The following is a 20,995-nucleotide window of genomic DNA, read 5'->3' as shown; positions in this document are numbered from 1 at the left end:
TTTTGAGAGGGATGATATGGAACATGCATGCCCACACATATTACCAGATATACAAATATCAGAAAAAGATATACAGGAGGAGTTAGGTAAATTAGACAAAGGAAAAGCAAATGGTCCTGATGAAATTCCATGTTGGGTGCTACATGAATGTGCCAAGGAGTTAAGTAAACCATTATCTTTAATTTTCAAGAAATCCTTGAGACAAGGTAAACTGCCTGATATTTGGAAAAATACAAACATTGTTCTCTTATTCAAGAAAGGGAATAGACAAAATCCACTCTACCACCGACCAGTATCACTAACCGGTGTTGTAAGCAAGATATTAGAAAAGCTGATAAGAAAGTTTGGGTTAATCATCTAGAAGAACACAAAGACAGAAAAGGAAAAATCCTGTGTTACTAATCTGTTGCACTAGTATGATAGAGTGACAGAAACATTACAGAAAAGAGATGGATGGGTGAACAGTATCTATTTAGATTTCAAGAAAGCATTTGACAGAGTACGGCACCAAATACTTTTATGGAAACTGTACCATCAAGGAGGAATCCGAGGCAAACTGTATTGTTGGATGCAAGATTTTCTCAAAAAAAAGAGAAATGAGAACAGCACTAAGGGGAAATTACTCATCATGGAGGGAAGTGACTAGCGGAGTTCCACAGGGCTCAGTGCTGGCACCAATCATGTTTTTAATGTATATAAATGGTATAGATAGCAACATTGGAAATGAAAGTTATCTAAATATGTTTGCTGATGATGCAAAAATACAAAGGATAATTACCAATGTAGATTCTTGTATAGAGCTACAAGAAGAATTAATAAACTTCATGAATGGAGCAATACATGGCAAATGGAATACAATATGGACAAGTGTCATGCAATCAAGTTTGGTAAAAGTGGAAAAAGACCTGATTGGGATTATAAGTTAGGAAATAAAACTCTACACACATCAGACAGAGAGAAGGACCTAGGTGTGATTATTAATAACAGACTATTTCCGGCTGACCACATCAGTGAGAAGGTATGGAACATGTATACACTGCTTGCAAATATGAGAATAGCATACACATACATAAATGAAGACATGCTAAGAAAGATAATAACATCATTCATCAGACCAACTCTGGAATATGCATTAGTAGTCTGGAGTCCTCATCTCAAAAAACAAATAGATAAGATTGGAAAAGTTCAAAGGGCTGCTACAGGATGGGTACCAAGCTTAAGGGATCTAAGCTACGAAGAAAGACTAGAAAAACTGACTCTACCTACACTACAGGAGAGAAGGAAAAGAGGAGACATGATTATGCTATACAAATGCATACCAGGGAAGGAGAAAATAGACATAAACGATGACATAACCTATGGGGATGAATCAGCGAGAGGACACTGCAAAAAACCGCATAAAAAGAGAGGAGATAAAGACATAAGGAAATTTAGTTTCCCAAATAGGGCAACTGATCAGTGAAATGCACTACCGAATGAAACAGTGTGTGCCAAAACTGTTCTTAAATTTAAAGATATGTACGATAAATATGGTTTAAGACACGGGACAGTACGAGCTTGATTCATTCCTGTTAAGATACAATTAGGTAAGAACACACACACACACACACACACACACACACACACACATACTTTAGTAAAGCAAATTTGGAAAAGAAAAGGGATAAAGGTAAAAAGTAAAATGATGATTTCTACCAAGAACTGGTTGAAGTAGAGACTCACAATAGATTGGTTGAACGTGTACACAAACTAGAAATGGCTTTCAAAAATGAAATTGATGAAATAAAGAAGCAGATGCACTTGCAAAAGGAAGAAATAGGAAAACTAGGAAGGGAGGCCAATAAGAAAGAGACAACCATCAGTGAACTAACAGTGGAATTGAGTACACTTAGGAAGAAAATGAGTGAAATGGCAAGTACAGTAGTCAATCACGAGAGTGTTATGGAAGAGTTCAAAAATGACACAGAGACAATTAGGCAAGTAAGCAGTTTTATAAACCAGAGCAGTGATATTGAGAAGAAGATAACACAGGTGGATGAAGCTGTGCAAAGCTACAAAAATGATGTGGAAACCACGTATGCTGAAATGGTGAAAGTAAAGAAAGACTTAGAAACAAGGGTGGAGGAAAAAAGCATTAAAAAGGAAGTGAAAAGAATAATCCAAAACAATCCAAAGTTAGTCAAAGATTCAGTAGATATAAACAAATCTATAGTAATCACTGATATAGAAGAGGAAGAAGTAAAAAACAAAATCACAAGAGACAAAAAGGAGATGGCAAATGTAATGAGCTTACTGAAAGAAGTATCAGAGGAAATCTGTAGTAAAGACATAGAGGAACACAAAAGGCTAGGGAAATACGAGAAAAGCAAGACAAGACCTCTAAAGGTGACTTTCCAGAGTGTAAACACTGTGGAAGAGATACTAAAAAATGTAAAGAATCTTATGGATAAAGAGGAGTTCAAAAATGTATGGATAAAAAGATGCCTAACACAAGAGGAACTAGAATTACTGAAAGAGAAAAGGGAGGAAGCAAAAACAAAAAATGAGGGAAGATCAGAAGAGGAGAAGAAGAAATTTTTTTACAAAGTAATAGGATTGCAGGTACGAAAGTGGTACACAAACAGGATGGAATAAAAAGGAGGAAGGTAGTAGAACCATGTCATGACTAGTATATAAACAAGATGATAAAGTTGATGTACTCAAATGTGGATGGAATGGTATCTAAATTACTAGATTGAATGATTATGTCAGAGAAAATAAAACCACAAATAATCTGCCTAACTGAAACAAAATTAACTCCAAGGATATCCAATGACATACTAAACTTAGAGGAATACAATATATGGAGAAGAGACAGAAATTTAAAAAAAGGAGGAGGAATTATAATATTAACTAAGAAAAATCTAAAAGTCAATGAAATAAAACTTGATATACCATCACAAGTAGAACTGATTGCAGTAGAGATCAACACATCTGAAGGGAAAGTAATTGTAGCCAATTTGTACATGCCACCCAGATCAAACACATGGGAAAGAGAAGAATATGAGGACCTAGCAGAGAGTACAATTCAGAGTTTAAGATCATTACTACAAAAAATGGAAGAGAAATCAGAAATAATTATACTAACTGGGGATTTCAATGCAAATATAAATTGGAATACTCTAGATATAATTAGCCAAGAAAGCTGTTGGGACCAAAAGCTCCTGGATCTCGTGCAAGAGTTTTTCCTAACGCAACATGTGAGGGAAACCACCAGAAAAAGAGGACTTGATGTACCTTCAGTGCTAGATCTAATATTTACTAGGCAAGAAAATGATATTGACAGTTTAATATATCACCCTCCACTCGGCAAAAGCGATCATGCAGTACCAAATTATAACTTCAGGATAGCATATAACATAGTAAACAGCAATGAAAGTTACAAAAAGAGCCTAAACTATAAAAAGGGGAATTATCAAGACCTAAAGAAGTATTTCTTAGAAGTTGATTGGGAAAATGAGCTTAGAGGACAAGATTTAAATGCTGTATATAAAAAATTTTGTGAATTTTATGAAATAGGAGTCCAGAAGTATATTGCACAGCACAAAGAAGCAGATAAGAAAATACAGAAATGGTTCAATACAGAATGTAAAAAATCAAAAGAAAGAAGAGATTTGTTGTGCAATAGATACAGAAGACACAATAGTGAAAGGGCGTATAATAATTACAAACAGGCAAGAAACGATTATACAAGAATAAGGAGGGAAGCCCAAAAACAGTTTGAGGAGGATATAATAAATAAAAGTAGTGATCAACCAAAGCTGTTTTACAGCTATATCAGAAGCAAAACCAAATAAAAGATATAATACAATCCATTACGGACGAGGGAATCACTTATACACAAGAGAAAGATATTTGTGAAACACTAAATAAGAATTTCCAATTAGTTTTTACAGAAGAAAAAAATTTTGAGAGGGACTATGTGGAACATGCATGTCCACAGATACTACGAGATATACTAATAGCAGAAAAAGTAATACAGGAGGAGTTAAGTAGATTAGACAGAGGAAAAGCAAGTGGTCCTGATGAAATTTCATATTGGGTATTACGAGAATGTGCAAAGGAGTTAAGTAACCCATTATTTTTAATTTTCAAGAAATCCTTGAGTCAAGGTAAACTACCTGATATTTGGAAAAAAGCAAATATTCTCTCCTTATTCAAGAAAGGAAATAGACAAAATCCACTCAACTACCGACCACTATCACTGACCAGTGTTGTAAGCAAGGTATTAGAAAAGGTTATAAGAAAAGCTTGGGTAAATCATCTAGAAGAACACAGTATGATAACAGAAAGACAGTTTGGTTTCGGAAAAGGAAAATCATGTGTTACTAATCTGTTGAGCTACTATGACAGAGTAACAAACACAATACAGGAAAGGGAAGGATGGGTGGACAGTATCTATTTAGATTTCAAGAAAGCTTTTGACACAGTACCACACCAAAGACTTTTATGGAAACTGTACCATCAAGGAGGAATTCGAGGCAAACTGTTTTGTTGGATGCAAGACTTTCTCATAAAAAGAGAAATGAGGACAGTACTAAGAGGAAACTACTCATCATGGAAAGAAGTGACTAGTGGAGTACCACAGGGTTCAGTGCTGGCACCAATCATGTTTTTAGTGTATATAAATGATGTAAACAGTAACACTGGAAATGAGAGCTATCTGAATATGTTTGCAGATGATGCAAAAATACAAAGGAGAATTACTAACAGACTCTTGTAAAGAGCTACAAGAAGAATTAAATAATTTTCATGAATGGAGTAGTACATGGCAAATGGAATCCAATGTGGACAAGTTTCATGTAATCAAGTTTGGTAAAAGTGGAAAAAGACCTGATTAGGATTAGAAGTTAGGAAATAAAACCTTATACATATCAGAAAGAGAGAAAGACCTAGGTGTGATTATCAATAACAGACTATCTCCGGTTGACCACATCAGCGAGAAGGTACGGAACATGTATACACTGCTTGCAAATATGAGAATAGCATTCACATACATAAATGAAGACATGCTAAGAAGGATAATAACATCATTCATTAGACCAACCCTGGAATATGCATCAGTAATCTGAAGTCCTCATCTTAAAAAGCACATAGACAAGATTGAAAAAGTTCAAAGGGCCGCTACAAGATGGATACCAAACTTAAGGGACCTAAGCTACGAAGAAAGACTAAATAAATTGAATATACCAACACTACAGGGGAGAAGGAAAAGAGGTGACATGATAATGCTATATAAGTGCATATCAGGGAAGGAGAAAATAGACATAAATGATTACTTAACATATGGAGAAGCATCAGCAAGAGGACACTGCAAAAAACTACATAAGAAGAGAGGTGATAAAGACGTAAGGAAATTTAGTTTCCCAAACATAGCAATTGATCAATGGAATGCACTACCGAATGAAATAGTGTGTGCCAAAACAATTCACAAATTTAAGGATATGTACGATAAATATGGTTTAAGACACGGAACAGTACGAGCTTGACTCATTCCTGTAAAGATACAATTAGGTAAGAACACACACACACACACACAGACACACACACACACACACACACACACACACACACACACACACACACACACACACACACACACACACTGTAGCGAATAGCCACAACGAACGGACGTCTCTTGACTGCTCCCAGGCCCAGCCACCGCTGCAAACCTTAACTAGTTTTCAGGAATTTTGTTGGTCCTGTCTCCTATGGTCTTGTTTTAAATTTAAAATTCTGTAAGTAAATACAGACTACCAAAAATGTAAAGATTTATTGGCAAGAGTATACATGATTGTTTGTAGTATTTTCGGTAACACCTGTTTTTGCTACTGTAACCAACCTCAAACATGACCGATAATGTAAACTTTGAGGGACTCGAATTTCCAGGATTTGATAGAAATACTAATGTCATGGATCTGGTTAAAACATTAATTATGAGGATTAGTAAACTTGAAAAGGAAGTGGAGAATTTAGTGTTAAAGGATGTGTCTGAGAATACCGAGATTACTATACAGAGTCTGATCCAGTCCAATGAGACGGCGAATGAGGAGATTAGGAATTTGAAGCGTGAAAATATCAAATTGAGGAGAAAAACAGAAGAGAGTACTAATAAAATGGAGAAGGTGAGTAGTGTATTAGAATAGCATAAGGCAAAGTGGGCACATGGAGAAGAAGAACAGAAAGAAGTGGTCAGCTTAAGAGAAATCATCCAGGAAGAAAGAGAAATGAACAAGAAAAAAATAGAAGAAAACGTAGTGAAAATACTGAAGAAGAGAAAATAGTGAGAGAAACTGTAGAAAGGAACAGATGCGTGGTAATATTTGGAAACAGGGAGGAGGAAGAAAAGGTTAGATCCATGAGACTTGAGAGAGACACGAACCTTGTGAGAGGAATATTAGGCAAGATTGATCCCGAAGAAGACAAGTGGGTAAAAGAAATTGAGGAAGTAAGGAGAATAGGGCCTTATAAGAAAGGGGAAACAAGACCAATGAGAGTCAAGTTGTCATCAGAAAGTGTAGTAGATGACATACTGAAAGTGACCTGGAAATTAAGCAAAAAGGCAGGGATGGAAAATATTATAATAAGAAAAGATTTGAATGAAAAAGAAAGAAAAGTTTTAAAATAATTGAAGGAACAAGTATAGGAAAAAATGATAAAAGAACAGAGGAAGAATGTAATACTTTTTTTTTTTGAGAGTGATGGATATGAAAGTAAGGAAGTGGTATGTAAGGAAATAGAAGTGAAGGAAACTAAGGGGGATGGCTATGGAAGATCAGAAATTGAGGAAGTGGTACCAAAGGAGAGAAGGAGAGAAGAGGGTATAAAAAACATCAAAAATAATTTTAAGGTGATATATACTAATGTAGATGGTTTAATATCGACAAGGATTGAAATTAACGATTTCTTGAGAGAACATGAACCTGATGTCATGTGCTTTGTAGAGACTAAGTTAAGAGAAGATATTGATGTTCATTTGGGAGATGGTAAATACAAACTGTGTAGAAGAGACTGAAAAGAAAAAACGGGAGGAGGAGTGATGGTAGCTGTGAAGAACAGCATAAATGTAGATACCGTGGAAATGGGAGAAGGCAGGGCTGAAGTGATATATATGAAATTAGAAACTGGAGAGAATGTCAAGAGTGATATGGCGGTAGTGTATGTTCCCCCTAAGACGAGAGCATGGAATGATGACGAATACCAGGAGATGTTGTCAGATATGGCTAGCTATTTACAAAAAATAATTGAGAATCACTGAAATATTAACTGTAAAGAGGTGAACTGGGAGGAATGGGACTCATGAAGCAGCGAGGATTCGTGGGGCACTATATTATTAAATATTATAATGAATAATGTGATGACGCAGTGGGTCAAAGAAGAGACATTGTTCCGAGGTGAGGACACACCAGCAAGGTTAGATTTACTGTTTACCAAAGAAACCGATGTAATACAATCAATGAAATATTTCTGTCCTATAGGAAAAAGTGGGCATGTGGTCATTGAGTTCCAGATGATAATAGGGAACGTCGAGCCAAGAGACGAGCTTCATAGACAGGGAAGATACAACTTTGGGAAAGCATATTTTACAGGAATGAGAAATTTGTTTGAAAATGCGGAGAGAAACGAGAGAGATACGGAGGAAGTGGGATATCTTTGTAGACCTTTATAATTTTTGAGTGGAAAAATTTGTACCAAGAGTAAGAGGAAAAGAAAATAGGAAAAAGGAGTGGTTTAATAAAAGGTGTATGATAGCAAAAAAAGAGAGAGATAAGGCTTGGAACAACTGGAGAAAGAGAGGTAACAACAGAACAAAGGAAGAATATAAATGAACTAGAAATGAATACACAAGAATACGTAGAGAAGAAAGAAAGGAGTTTTGAAAAAGGTATAATAGACAAATGCAAAGATGAACCCAAACTGTTTTATAGATTTGTAAATGGCAAACTGAAACAAAAGGAAGGAATCACCAAGCTGAAAGTAAAAGGAGAGGTCTATAAAGATGGAACAATGCAAGCTGAAATAATGAACAAATGTTTCCAATCGGTTTTCACTAATGAAAAAGAGTTTATGTAAAGGGAGATAGTGATTAGAAATGTACTGGTGATAAAAGATATAAAGGTGGAGGTACTGGAAGTGTATAAATTACTGGAAACTCAAGACGTAAGGAAAGCCCCAGGACCTGATAGAATTTCTAATTGGATATTGAAGGAATACAGAGAACAACTGGCTGATAAAATTCACAGTTTAATTGTGTGTTCTCTGGAAGAGGGGAAAGTGCCACAAGAATGGAAGTGGGCAAATGTGGTACCAATTTATGAGGGAGGAAACAGGGAAGAACCCCTGAATTATAGACCAGTGTCTCTAACCAGTATGGTCGTAAAATTGTGTGAGAGAATCCTGAAAGACAGATGGATAAAATATCTAGAAGAGATGAATATTTTGGCTGAATGTCAGTTTGGATTCAGAGGTGGAAGATCATGTGTTTCCAACTTGTTGAGCTTTTACTCAAGAGCGATTGACGTGGTACAGGAGAGAGATGGCTGGATTGTGTGTACTTGGACTTAGAGAAGGGCTTTGACAAGGTACCTCATAAGAGACTAATGTGGAAACTAGAATATATAGAAGGACTGAAGGGGAAACTTCTGGAATGGATGAGAGACTTTTTTGAGAGACAGACAAATGAGGACAGTAATAAAAGATAGGATGTCTGGATGGAGGGAAGTAACAAGTGGAGTCTCTCAAGGCTCGGTGTTGGCACCAGTAATGTTCCTGATTTACGTAAATGATATGGTAGATGGAGTGAACAGTTATGCAAGTCTGTTTGCTGATGATGTAAAGATCTTGAGGAAGGTAGAGGTTGAGGAGGATTGTAAAATGCTGCAGGAGGATCTGGATAGGATACATGATTGGAACCGGACGTGGGAAATGAAATTTAATGTAAAGAAATGTAAAATATTGGAAATGGGTAAATGCACCAGGAGGCCATCATTGAATTATTTGTTGGGTAATGAATTTATCACAAAAATGAGAGAAGAGAAAGATTGGGAGTGCTGGTCCAAGATAGTTTGTCACCTGAAAAACACATTAACAAGATAGTTAGAGAGACTTATAAACTCTTGACTAACATAAGAGTAGCATTTCATTATATGGATGAGGAGGTGATGAAAAAATTGATAGCGGCCATGATCCGCCCTAGGTTAGAATATGCAGCGGTAGTGTGGTCCCCACTCAAAAAGAAAGATATAAACAAGATTGAGAGAATACAAAGAACAGCAACAAAGATGGTCCCCAGTCTGGCAGATCTGTCATACAGAGAGAGGCTGGAAAAGCTGGATTTGCCTCCTTAGAGGAAAGGAGAAAGAGGGGAGACATGATTGCAGTATTTAGGACCATGGTGGGAGTAGATAAAATTGACCGAGAAGATCGGTTTTTATGGGATAAGAGAGCAACAAGAGGACACGGAATGAAATTGAAAAAGTCAAGCTGTTTGAAGGATATCAAGAAACATTGCTTTCCTTACAGAAGTATAGACTTATGGAATAGCCTGGACAAAGAGATCATCCAGTCTAAAAACTTAAACGAGTTTAAAGCTAAATTTGACTTACTGAAAAACAGCGACGGGAACCGACGAGCATAGCACATTTCGTGTATATCACAATTAGGTATATTAGGTAAATACATAAGTATTTGGAATGACTTAGACGAAAAGGTGGTGCAGGAGAAAAACATTCATGTGTGTAAAGGTAGACTTGATAAAGGTGGATATGGAGACAGGACAACACGAGCATTGCTAAATTCCTGTATACTACAAATAGGTAAATACAAATAGGTAAATATACACACACACACACAATAGTTCATAAAGGAAGGACTCTCTACTTGATTGTAATATGAAGCACATGGCAAAAGCGTATGTGAAGGAAGGTTATTATGTTGTTAGGGGAAAAATGCGAATTTTGGAAGGCTGGACACAATGCAGGCAGAAGAATGTTAACAAACTTTTCCTTATGGTTGTATATTTCGTATTGTCTAACATGGTGATTTGTCCATTTTTCTACTGATTTTCGCAGACAGTATGTCATGTACAGATATGACTGATGATTGGAAGTACAGCAATCACTCACTGGTCTAGATGCTCCATATCTGGTCATGCTCCATATACGGACATTAGGCCTTGGCTGTAGTAGGTTCGTATCCAGATTTATTTGTCTGTACCTGGATATAAAAGTTGGTTGGGTGGCTCACTGGCCTCTGTCCACACGCGAGTAATAGACCGTAACCCACAAGCACAGCACACGTGGTTGTCCAGCTCCATACCGAATGGTCAAAGTCTCCTGGCACTGGATCTACTGGAAATTTCCACCAGCGCATGAGTAATACAGGCCCTTACCCACCAGCAGAGCAAAAACGGCTGTCAGCTTCTTCACTATCTATCAATCTATTGTCAAATGCCATAATCCCATAAGGGGTGGCCATTTGACTGAGTCACCTAATGGAAAATTCCAACAATGCATGAGTAATACAGACCCTAACCCACCAGCAAAACAAAACTGCCCATTTGCCTCATCAAGAAAACGTCAAAGTCCCCCCAGGCCCCCCTTCCCGGTCCCTCCTCTGCCCTCCGCCACCCTGACCTCCCACCATCCCTTCTTAGCCACAGGTGAATTTTTTTCATTTTTGGCAATTTACAGTAAAAGTCCTATTATTCGGCAGCTGATTGTTCGGTAGATCCGACATTTCGGCAATTTTGAGAAATAGTCCCATTTACGAAAATCATTGATTGTTCGGCAGATGTCCGGAATCATCTCGGCAGTCTAGGAAGTGTTATCTGTGACTTGTAGGCCTAATGTTTCATTACACTTCTGTATGTTCACTAATATCTATATTTTTATTCAGATTCACGTATAGTACTGTATTGATTATAGTATTGCACAGTATCATACACTACAGCAACCACCCCCACCAAATTAGCGAGGGTTACGTTCCAAGCCCCCACACTAATTCTTGAAATTCGTTCATTCTTGACGCCTTCCTGAAAATGACACTTACCGGTAATTGAGTAGCCCATGAACCACTGACACTGTAATGCATTACCCATAAATAAATGGTGCTTGTTAAATCAGTTTCCCCGTTGTTTTTAGCTGTACGGCTGTGACAGCTCTAGTATTTTTATTCCTCAGCATAATGGTGGAAGGGACTGTCCTATGTAACTAAACCTGACCTAACCGAGTTTAACTGTACCTAATAATTTAACCAAACCTAACCTAACCTAAAGTCAGAAAAATACTTAAAAATAAACTGGAGGAATATGAATTGCTAAGGTCTCTGTGATGAAAGTTAAACGTACATTTAGTGCTCATTCTTTTGTTTGTTTTTGTGTTTAATGTGAAAGAGAGAGCATTGATGCAAACAGTAATATATACCATTAACCCCTTAATAACCTCCGGCACGGAACAACCCTTTACAGTACCGATGTCAGTGATGTCAAGTTAGTGTGAGCTTTAAAGAAAACTGAACAATTATGGGAAGGGAACGAAGGTCACTGGTATGTTTACACGACTCTAGCTACGATTCCAAGCAGTCAGGCGGTCGGTTAATCTCAGATGTTTTCATCCATTTGGTAAATACACCTAATTTTACCAATCTTTCCGTGACTCATAGCGAATCATAGCATGGGTTTAGGAAGCTAAATAACACATTGCTAGGCAGACGATTATCTTCATATCTTTAAGAAAAATAAGTTGATTTCAAAAGAATGGAAGAACTTTACGTACTCAGAGAGGGATTTAATTTCTTCCATTTTCTTATAAGATGTGAAGATAATCGTCTGGCCCACCTAGCAATGTGTTATTTAGCTTCCTAAACCCATGCTATGATTCGCTATGATTGACTGGAGAATTGATAAAGTTACGGTGCATTTACCAATTGGGCGAAAACATCTGAGATTAACTGACCCCCTGACTGCTTGGAATCGTAGCTAGAGTCGTGTAAACATACCAGTGACCTTCGTTCCCTCCCCATAATTGTTCAGTTTTCTTTATAGCTCACACTAACTTAACATCACTGACATCGGTACTGTAATACAGTAATCCCTCTAATATCCGAACGCCCAATATCCGATCATCCCCACTAACCGGACATAATCCTCCTGGGATCCAACATTCCCAAAATGGGCCAAAAACTGCAAAAAATTCGAAAAAAATCTGCCTTTTTTCCCTCCCATAATTTGAAATTCCCGCCTGGCGCCAAACAGCTGTTACACCATGGTCCCTTCACCCCTTCCTTCCTCCCCCTCCCTCCTCCCCTGTCAAGGTTGCCATTTGGTATTTTTCATTACCAAGTGTGGGCCAATTTGGTAATGAAAAATTCTTTTGCAAATGAATCAGAATAATTGCATTACCAAATGGATTTTTTCACATGTATGAGGATACACAGGATGGAGATGGTGGATTGTTTTCTCTCTCTGACTAATCTGCTACCCTACATAGTGTGAAAATAATCAACATGGTGTTAGTTATAAGGAGAGTGATTACATGTATTTCCACTTGTATATATAATTAGTGAAGAATATATGCTAGCTTTACGAATTTGGTAATGAAAAGTTATATTTGACAATGAAAGTTGAGGAGATTGGTAATGTGGCTGTTGCGATCTGGCAACTCTGTTACCCCACCAACATCAACAGTCACAACTTAACTCCGATGGAGAGCAGATACTCATAACAGTGCAAGCCACAGGTGCTTGTTTTTTGTGAATAAACAGTGAATAAACTGCAATACCTTGCCACTAGAACACACAGGAATTTACAGTGTTGTGCAGTGTTAAGAAATTAGAATTTAGAGTGCAGAGGATTAACTGTGGACTGCAAACTGGCGGTTCAAACCAGTCCAAGACCAAGGGACTTGTAAGTACCCAGAATGTTTAATATTGTATAAACTCACCTCTAAAACCTCATTTTATGGTTCTTTTGCATTTATTTTAGTCTTTTATGTCCCTTATTGGTGTGATTTGGGTCTTAAATAGGTGCAATGCATGTCCAGAGGGAGTTGTATAGGTGTTTTTCAGAGTTAGGGTCCATAAGTACTAGTCCATAAGCTGGGGCCCAATATCCGGACAGGACCACTATCCGGACCTGCCTATGGCTCTATTGATCCGGATATTGGAGGGGTTACTGTAGGTTGTTCAGTGCCGAAGATTATTAAGGGGTTAATGGAATACATTACTGTTGCATCAATACTCTCCTTTCGCATGTAAACACAAAAACGAACAAAAGAATGAGCGCTAAATGTAAGTTATAACTTTCATCAGAAAGACCTTACCAATTCAGATCCCTTTACTTTATGCAATTTTCCGACTATTTTATTTTGTGTTTGGAAAAAGTACTGTATACAGTACTCACTCCAAACATATTTGTAATAACGTAAGTAGTGATGAGTTCACCAATACAAGTGATGTACTGAGCTGGTAGGTAATATTCCGTATCATTTCGGCCATAGGAAGTGTTATCTGACTTGTAGGCCTACTGTGTCATTACCCTTGTATATGTTCACTAATTTATATATATATATTTCAGATTCAGGTATAGTACTGTATTGATTGCAGTATTGTACAGTATACAGTACTCCAAACACAGTTGTAATACCGTACCATAATTGGTGATGACAGTGTTCACCAATATATTTAAGGTACAGAGTGGGTAGGTTTTTGATAATTCGGCAAATCTAATTTCTCGGCATCATCCTGGTCCCATAGATGCCGAATAATGGGACTTGTACTGTACTTGAAAACTATTGGTCGTATCAAAATTAAACATGACAAGAAAGCTCGTGAAATTCTGCACCTTGAGATATGCTTAGCTCTTGTACGGTGAGGGCAAAATTTTGCACTTGAATGTGGGGGAAGTTATTTGAAACTGTTTTACTCTTGAACAGAATTATTCTCACTGTGTTTCTGTACTTTTACTCATCAGTTTTGTGTGTTTTTATTAGCTTATCTTAGAGCATAAATACCAGCGAAGTATAAACACCAGGAAAGATGATGGTATATGATTTATACCAATACAATATAACCAATTTCCTAGAGGGAATTTGGCCAGGGAAATGTTTTTCTTTGTGCCTGGGTGGAAGCAGACATAGGCTTAGCTGGGTAACTTTCCGTTCAGCAAGTCAGTTGCTGTATGGCAGACTCAGTGACAATGTGGGTACCGAAACTCATTGTGTAATCGTCTTCATTGATATCTTTGTGAATTTTTGTTGTTTATGCATTGTTTTCTTAGTATCTCGCATTATAATGGATATCCCCGCATGTGTTTTAATGTCTGCATTGCTGCAAGTCCAAAGAATACTGCCACAATTTGGAGGGGTATTGTACTTATAGGTAAGGTATTTGTGGATTTTTATTGTTTATGTATTGTTTTCTTTGTGTTTAGGATTATTTTGCATATTCCAGTGTGTGTTTTGATGTCTAAAAACAGCTGAAAGACAGCAGAACACTGCCAAAATTAGGAGGGGTACTGTACTTACAGGTTGGGTATAGGTGGGGAATGGGTACAGTAGAGGGTATTGCTCTGTATCCGAACTTTGCTCCTATCTGGATATGCCTCTGGCTCTGTTATGTGGGATATTTGAGGGATGACTGTATTCTATAGTTTTACCAGAAAATTAACTAACTTTTCAGCCTGGGCACATCTCATTTAAGCTGAATACATTTTTTAACATTTATTAGAGTTTGGAGAGACAGACGTACAAAAAAGGAAGTGCAGGAGCATTGTGGTGTTGATGTAAATATGAATGAAAATGTTATGAGAAATACTTCAAGAAAGTTTAGCCGTGTGGAGAGGATAGAGAATGAGGAACTGACTACATCATTATATCTGAAGTGGATGAGGATACCAAAGATGAGATGGAGGAAAAAATAGATAGATGAGAGAGGGGAAGGTGATGCACAGGTGATTTGTTTGTGGCCACACCTTACAGATTTAAGGTGTCTGGCAATAGATAGATAGATAGAAATAAAAATAACATACCTGGGCATGGAGTGTCTGACTGGGCATAATAAAAGTGTTTGTAACTAAACAGAATGAAGGGGCAATAGATTTTTAGTTGAATGGTGGATAGACTAGGATTGTGGAAAGTGTTAAGAATATATGGAGTAGATGGGAAGTTGTTGAATGCTGTGAAGAGTATGTACGATGGTGCTAAGTCTGCAGTGCGTGTGGATGGTGAACTAAGTGAACTTTTCTCTTTGAAAGTTGGGTTGAAACAGGGATGTGTCATGTCTCCATGGTTGTTCAATCTGTACATGGATGGGGTAATAAAAGAGGTACAAGGTAGAGTAGTGGATGTTGGAGTGGCCCTGGTGAGAGAGGATAGTGTTTGGAAACTCCCTGTACTGTTGTTTGCAGATGATACTGTGTTGTTGAGTGAAGCCGAAGGGGAGCTGCAAGGCTTGGTGGATGAGTTTGAGAGAGTGTGTAAGAAACGGAATCTAAAGGTGAATGTAGGGAAGAGTAAAGTGATGGTCTTTGAGAGAGGTGAAGTCAGTGAATGTACAGCGAGGTTGGATGGTGAGGAATTGGAAAATGTGAGTACGTTTAAGTACTTGGGTAGTGTGATGAGTAAGGATGGAGGTTTGGAGGGTGAAGTGCTTGAAAGGGTACAGCAGGGTAGAAAGGTTGCTGGTTCTTTGAAAGCAGTGATAAGAAACAGGGAAGTGAGCATGGAAGTGAAAAAGTTACTACATGACAGTATTGTGATACCAACTCTAACGTACGGAAGTGAAGCTTGGACGTTGTTGGAAGGACACAAGTCAAGAGTGAGAGCCGTGGAAATGAGTTATTTAAGAGGAGCCTGTGGAGTCACATGGAGAGACAGGCTGACGAATGAGGATATAAAGGAGCGTTGTGGTGTTGATGTGGATGTGATAGGAAGCGTTATGAGGAACACACTGAGGTGGTTTGGCCATGTGGAGAGGATGGAGGGTGAAAGACTGACGAAGAGAGTGTATGTGAGTGAGGTGGAGGGGGAAAGAGGGAGGGGGAGGCCGAGGATGAGATGGAGAGATGGGGTGGAGAGGTATATGAGAGAGGGGGGTGTGAGTTGGGAGCAGGGGAGTGAAATGGCGGGGGACAGGGCGACTTGGAGTCGATTTGTTTGTGGCCACCCCAAACGGGATTGAGGCGTCTGGCAATAGATAGATAGATAGATAGAACTTCTAGGGAATGAGGGGGAGGGGGCAGAAGGAAGAAAAGACAGGGGAAGGGAGTTTGCTGCATCCCCAAGCTGTGATATGAGGAGAGTGAGGACCTAGAGTACTGAAATCAGTTGGCTTCATCTTTACTGTACGTGATTGTATTCAAATGCCGAGGCCAGGTTTTTTGTGGAAATTCTGATTGGACACTATTGCATCAGGTACCTTTGTTAATTATTATTCTACTGTTTACTGAAAAGATCTTTGTTAGGTATTACTCTACTCTTTACTGGAAAGATCTTTGTTAGGTGTTACTCTGCTGCTTACTGGGAAGATCTTTTGTTTCCTGGAAAGTTCTATGTTAGATATTACTCATTTGTTTATTAGCAGGCCTGACTCATTCATTTCTAATTTTTTCTTCAGGGAATGTTATTGTGATGGAGTCATGTTTAGATCCACCAACTCCAAATAAACGAAGCAGATCTGTTGCAACAGAGGTAAGAGACACCAGTCATAGTAGATTAAATAATTGGCACTGACACTGCTGTTGTTTAGGTTCTTTTAAGCTCATTGCAGTGTGAATCCAATGAACTGCAGGCTGTAGCTCTCCTTTTCCTGTCGTTCACTATCTTCCTTTTGGGGGATAGAGAGAGAGAGTTGAGGGACACTTGTGTAACTAGGCAGGGGAACTACTATATACTTTCACCTTAACGTGACCTAGGTTTTTGTTCTGTTGTAGCATATTTCACATAGCGAGGGAGAGTGGCCATTTGCAGTTTGCCACAAGGGCGTGGGAAGTAATTCTATCTTGTGCAGTGTTTGTGATAAATGGGTGCACAAGAGATGTAGTGGTTTCAGAGGTAGACTGCGAGATAATGCTGATTTTATGTGTACGGCATGTCAGGGAGAGCAGATGGAGAATGTCAGGCGTGAAAGGAACTTGCTGGTGAATCTCTTGAGTGTGTGGAAGTTTTGTTATTTGGGAGACATGTTGTGTGCTGGAGGTGGGGGTGGAGCTAGCTTTGTGGCTAGGGTGAGAAGTGGTTGGAAGAAGTTCAGGGAGCTGTTGCCTCTTCTGACATTGAGAGGGCTCTCCCTATGTGCTAAGGGGTCTTTGTATGCAGCATGTGTTAGGAGTTTAATGCTGTATGGTAGTGAGACCTGGGCAGTAAAGGGAGAGGATATTCGCAGGCTCAAACGTACAGAAATGACAATGATTAGGTGGATGTGTAGTGCGTCCCTGCATCCAAGGTCTGGGGGGGCTGGGTTTACGATGGAAGAGTTGAGAGGTAGGATGGGACTGAAGTGTACTGGTGCTGTGATGAGGAGAGGTAGATTGAGATGGTTTGGACATGTGGAGGGAATGGGGGATGATAATTGGGTGAGGAAGGTGAGAAGTGTTAATATTGGGGGTGGGGTTATGCGGGGTAGACCGAGAAAGACATGGGATGAGGTCATTAAGTGTGACCTCAGGGTGAAGGGACTGAACAGGGAGGCTGCAGTGGATCATGCAGCGTGGAAAGCCGCCATTAGGTGACCAAGGTCGACGCATGCAAGCATGTTGGAGCCTTTAAAAACGAAACAAAACGAATTGGCAGAAAAAGACAGTGTTATGGCTCTATATTCTTTTCATAGCACTTCTTTGTGACCAGGAGTATATTCAGCTGTAAATTTACTGTTATAAGTCAGTATTCAAGATGGAAAGACAGCAATTTTAGGCTAGGTTAAAGTGGAAAGATTATAGTTGTATTGGTGCCATCATATGATGTCCCTCTCTGTAGTAAAATAATGATACCGCATTGGCACTGGACAAGATTTTTACAATTATTTATCATATTAGGCTGTGTAACTAATATTTATATGAAGTACTGTTAAAGGACAGACTGCTTATCAAAGTGTAGATACTGTACTGTACTGCACTGTATAGGTATTATTTCATTAATATGACATAAGGAAAAAATGTCTAAACTAAGAGCAGTTAAAATATATACGGGCTACCTAGAATACATAGTGATGCACAGAGACACAAGTATCCTCCCAGAGTTTGACAAATACATAGTGCAAAAAACTGAACCATCTGCACCACACACACTAATATAGAAAAGGTTTTCAATGTATTTACCTAATTGTGATATACAGGAAATGAGCTATGCTCGTGGGGTTCCATCTCTGTTTCTCAGTAAGTCAAATTTAGCTTTAAACTTGTTTAAGTTTTTAGACTGGACAATCTCTTTGTCCACACTATTCCACAGGTCTATACATCTATAAGGAAAACTATATTTCTTGATATCCTTCAAGCAGCTTGGTTTCGTGAGTTTCATTCCGTGCCCTCTTGTTACTCTCTTATCCCATACAAACAGATCTTCTTTGTCAGTTTTATCTACTCCCACCATGGTCCTGAACATTGCAATCATGTCGTCTCTCTTTCTTCTTTCTTCTAAGGAAGGCAGATCCAGCTTTTTCAACCTCTCTCTATACGACAGATCTGCCAGACTGAGGACCATCTTGGTTGCTGTTCTTTGTATTCTCTCAATCTTGTTTATATCTTTCTTTTTGTGTGGGGACCACACTACTGCTGCATATTCTAACCTAGGGTGAATCATGGCCACTATCAATTTTTTCATCATCTCCTCATCCATATAATGAAAAGCTACTCTTATATTAGTCTGGAGTTTATACGTCTCTCTAACTGTCTTGTTAATGTGTTTTTCAGGTGACAAACTGTCCTGGACCAGCACTCCCAAATCTTTCTCTTCTCTCGCTTTTGTGATCGATTCATTACCCATCAAATAATTCAATGATGGCCTCTAGGTACTTTTACCCATTTCCAATATTTTACATTTCTTTGCATTAAATTTCATTTTGACTAAGAGGGTGTATGTAGGTGAGGTGGAGGGAGGGAGAGGGAGGGGTAGACCAAGGATGAGGTGGAGAGATGGAGTTGAGAGGTATATGAGGGAGGGGGGGGTGAGTTGGGGGGAGGGTAGTCAAATGGTGGGTGACAGAGTGACCTGGAGGCGTTTTGTCTGCAGCCACCCTTTGCGGGATTAGGGCGTCGGGCTATAGATAGATTAATAGATAGAAATTTCATTTCCCACATCCGGCTCCAATCGTATATCCTATCCAGATCCTCCTGCAGCATTTTACAATCCTTCTCAACCTCTACCTTCCTCATGAACTTTACATCATCAGTAAACAGACTTGCATAACTGTTCACTCCATCTACCATATCATTTACATAAATCAGGAACATTACTGGCGCCAACACCGAGCCCTGTGGGACTCCACTTGTTACTTCCCTCCATCCAGACATCCTATCCTTTATTACTGTCCTCATTTGTCTGTCTCTCAAAAAGTCTCTCATCCATTCCAGGAGGTTCCCCTTCGGTCCTCCTATATGCTCTAGTTTCCACATTAGTCTCTTATGGGGTACCTTGTCGAAGGCCTTCTCCAAATCTAAATACTGTACACACAATCCACCCAACCATCTCTCTCCTGTAGCACATCAATCACTCTTGAGTAAAAACTCAACAAGTTGGACACACATGACCTTCCACTTCTAAATCCAAACTGACATTCAGCCAAAATATTCATCTCTTCCAGATATTTTATCCATCTATCTTTCAGAATTCTTTCGCACAATTTTGCGACCATGCTGGTTAGGGACACTGGTCTATAATTCAGGGGTTCTTTCCTGTTTCCTCCCTTATAAATTGGTACCACATTTGCCCTCTTCCATTCTTGAGGCACTTTCCCCTCTGCCGGAGAACACACAAACTGTGACTCTTATCCCCCAGTTGTTTTCTGCATTCCTTCAGTACCCAGTTAGAGATTCCATCTGGTCCTGGGGCTTTCCTTAAATCTTGAGTTTCCAGTACAGTAATTTTACACTTCCTGTACTTCCACTTTTATATCTTTTATCACTGCATTTCTAGTCACTCCCTCCCTTTCCACAAACTCTTTTTCATTAGTGAAAACTAACTGGAAACTTTTGTTCATTATTTCTGCTTGCATTGCCACATCTTTATATGCCTCTCCTTCTACTTTCAGTTTGGTGATTCCTTCCTTTTGTTTCAGTTTCTCATTGACAAATCTATAAAACAGTTTGGGTTCATCCCTACATTTGTCTATTATACCTTTTTCAAAATTCATTTCTTCCTCTCTACGTGTTCTTGTGTAATCGTGTCTAGTTCTTTTATATTCTTCCTTTGTTCTGTTGTTACCTCTCTTTCTCCAATTGTTCCACGCCTTATCTCTCTCTTTTTTTGCTATCATACACCTTCTATTAAACCACTTCTTTTTTCTGTTTTCTTTCCCCCATACTCTTGGCACAAATTTTTCCACTCCCGAATTATACATGCCTAGAAAAGTATCCCACTTCCTCTGTATCTCTCTTGTTTCTCTGAATTTTCTCCAATCTGCATTTTCAAAAAATTTCTCAATCCTGTAAAGTTTGCATTCCCAAAGTTGTATCTTCCTTGCCTATAAAGCTCGTCTCTTGGCTCCACATTCCCTGTTATCATCTGGACCTCAGTGACCACATGATCACTTTTTCCATTAGGACACATATATCCCAAGGATTCTATTACATCGAGCTCTTTGGTAAACAGTAAGTCTAGTCTTGCTGATGTGTCCTCACCTCGGAACTGTGTCTTTTCTTTGACCCATTGCGTCATCACATTGTTCATTGTAATATTTAATAATGTAGTGCCCCATGAATCTTTGGTACCTCCTGAGTCCCATTCCTCCCAGTTCACCTCTTTACAAT

General features: G+C 38.7%; 1 protein-coding gene across 1 annotated transcript in view; it reads left to right on the top strand.

Annotated features, from left to right (window-relative positions):
* LOC145411874 (bestrophin-2-like) overlaps window positions 1–20,995 on the top strand; it is a 285,723-nt gene that overhangs the window by 182,376 nt on the left and 82,352 nt on the right. The window contains exon 12 of the mRNA XM_080281833.1: window positions 16,651–16,724. Within this exon, the coding sequence (XP_080137959.1) occupies window positions 16,651–16,724 (74 nt within the window). The remainder of the gene's footprint in view (window positions 1–16,650; window positions 16,725–20,995) is intronic.

The sequence above is a fragment of the Coenobita brevimanus genome, chromosome 91, assembly GCF_032717465.1.
Source record: "Coenobita brevimanus isolate Jiangsu-jjx chromosome 91, ASM3271746v2, whole genome shotgun sequence".
Lineage (NCBI taxonomy): Eukaryota > Metazoa > Arthropoda > Malacostraca > Decapoda > Coenobitidae > Coenobita > Coenobita brevimanus.
Note: the sequence above shows the minus strand (reverse complement) of the source record. Positions and strands in the feature narration are given on the sequence as shown.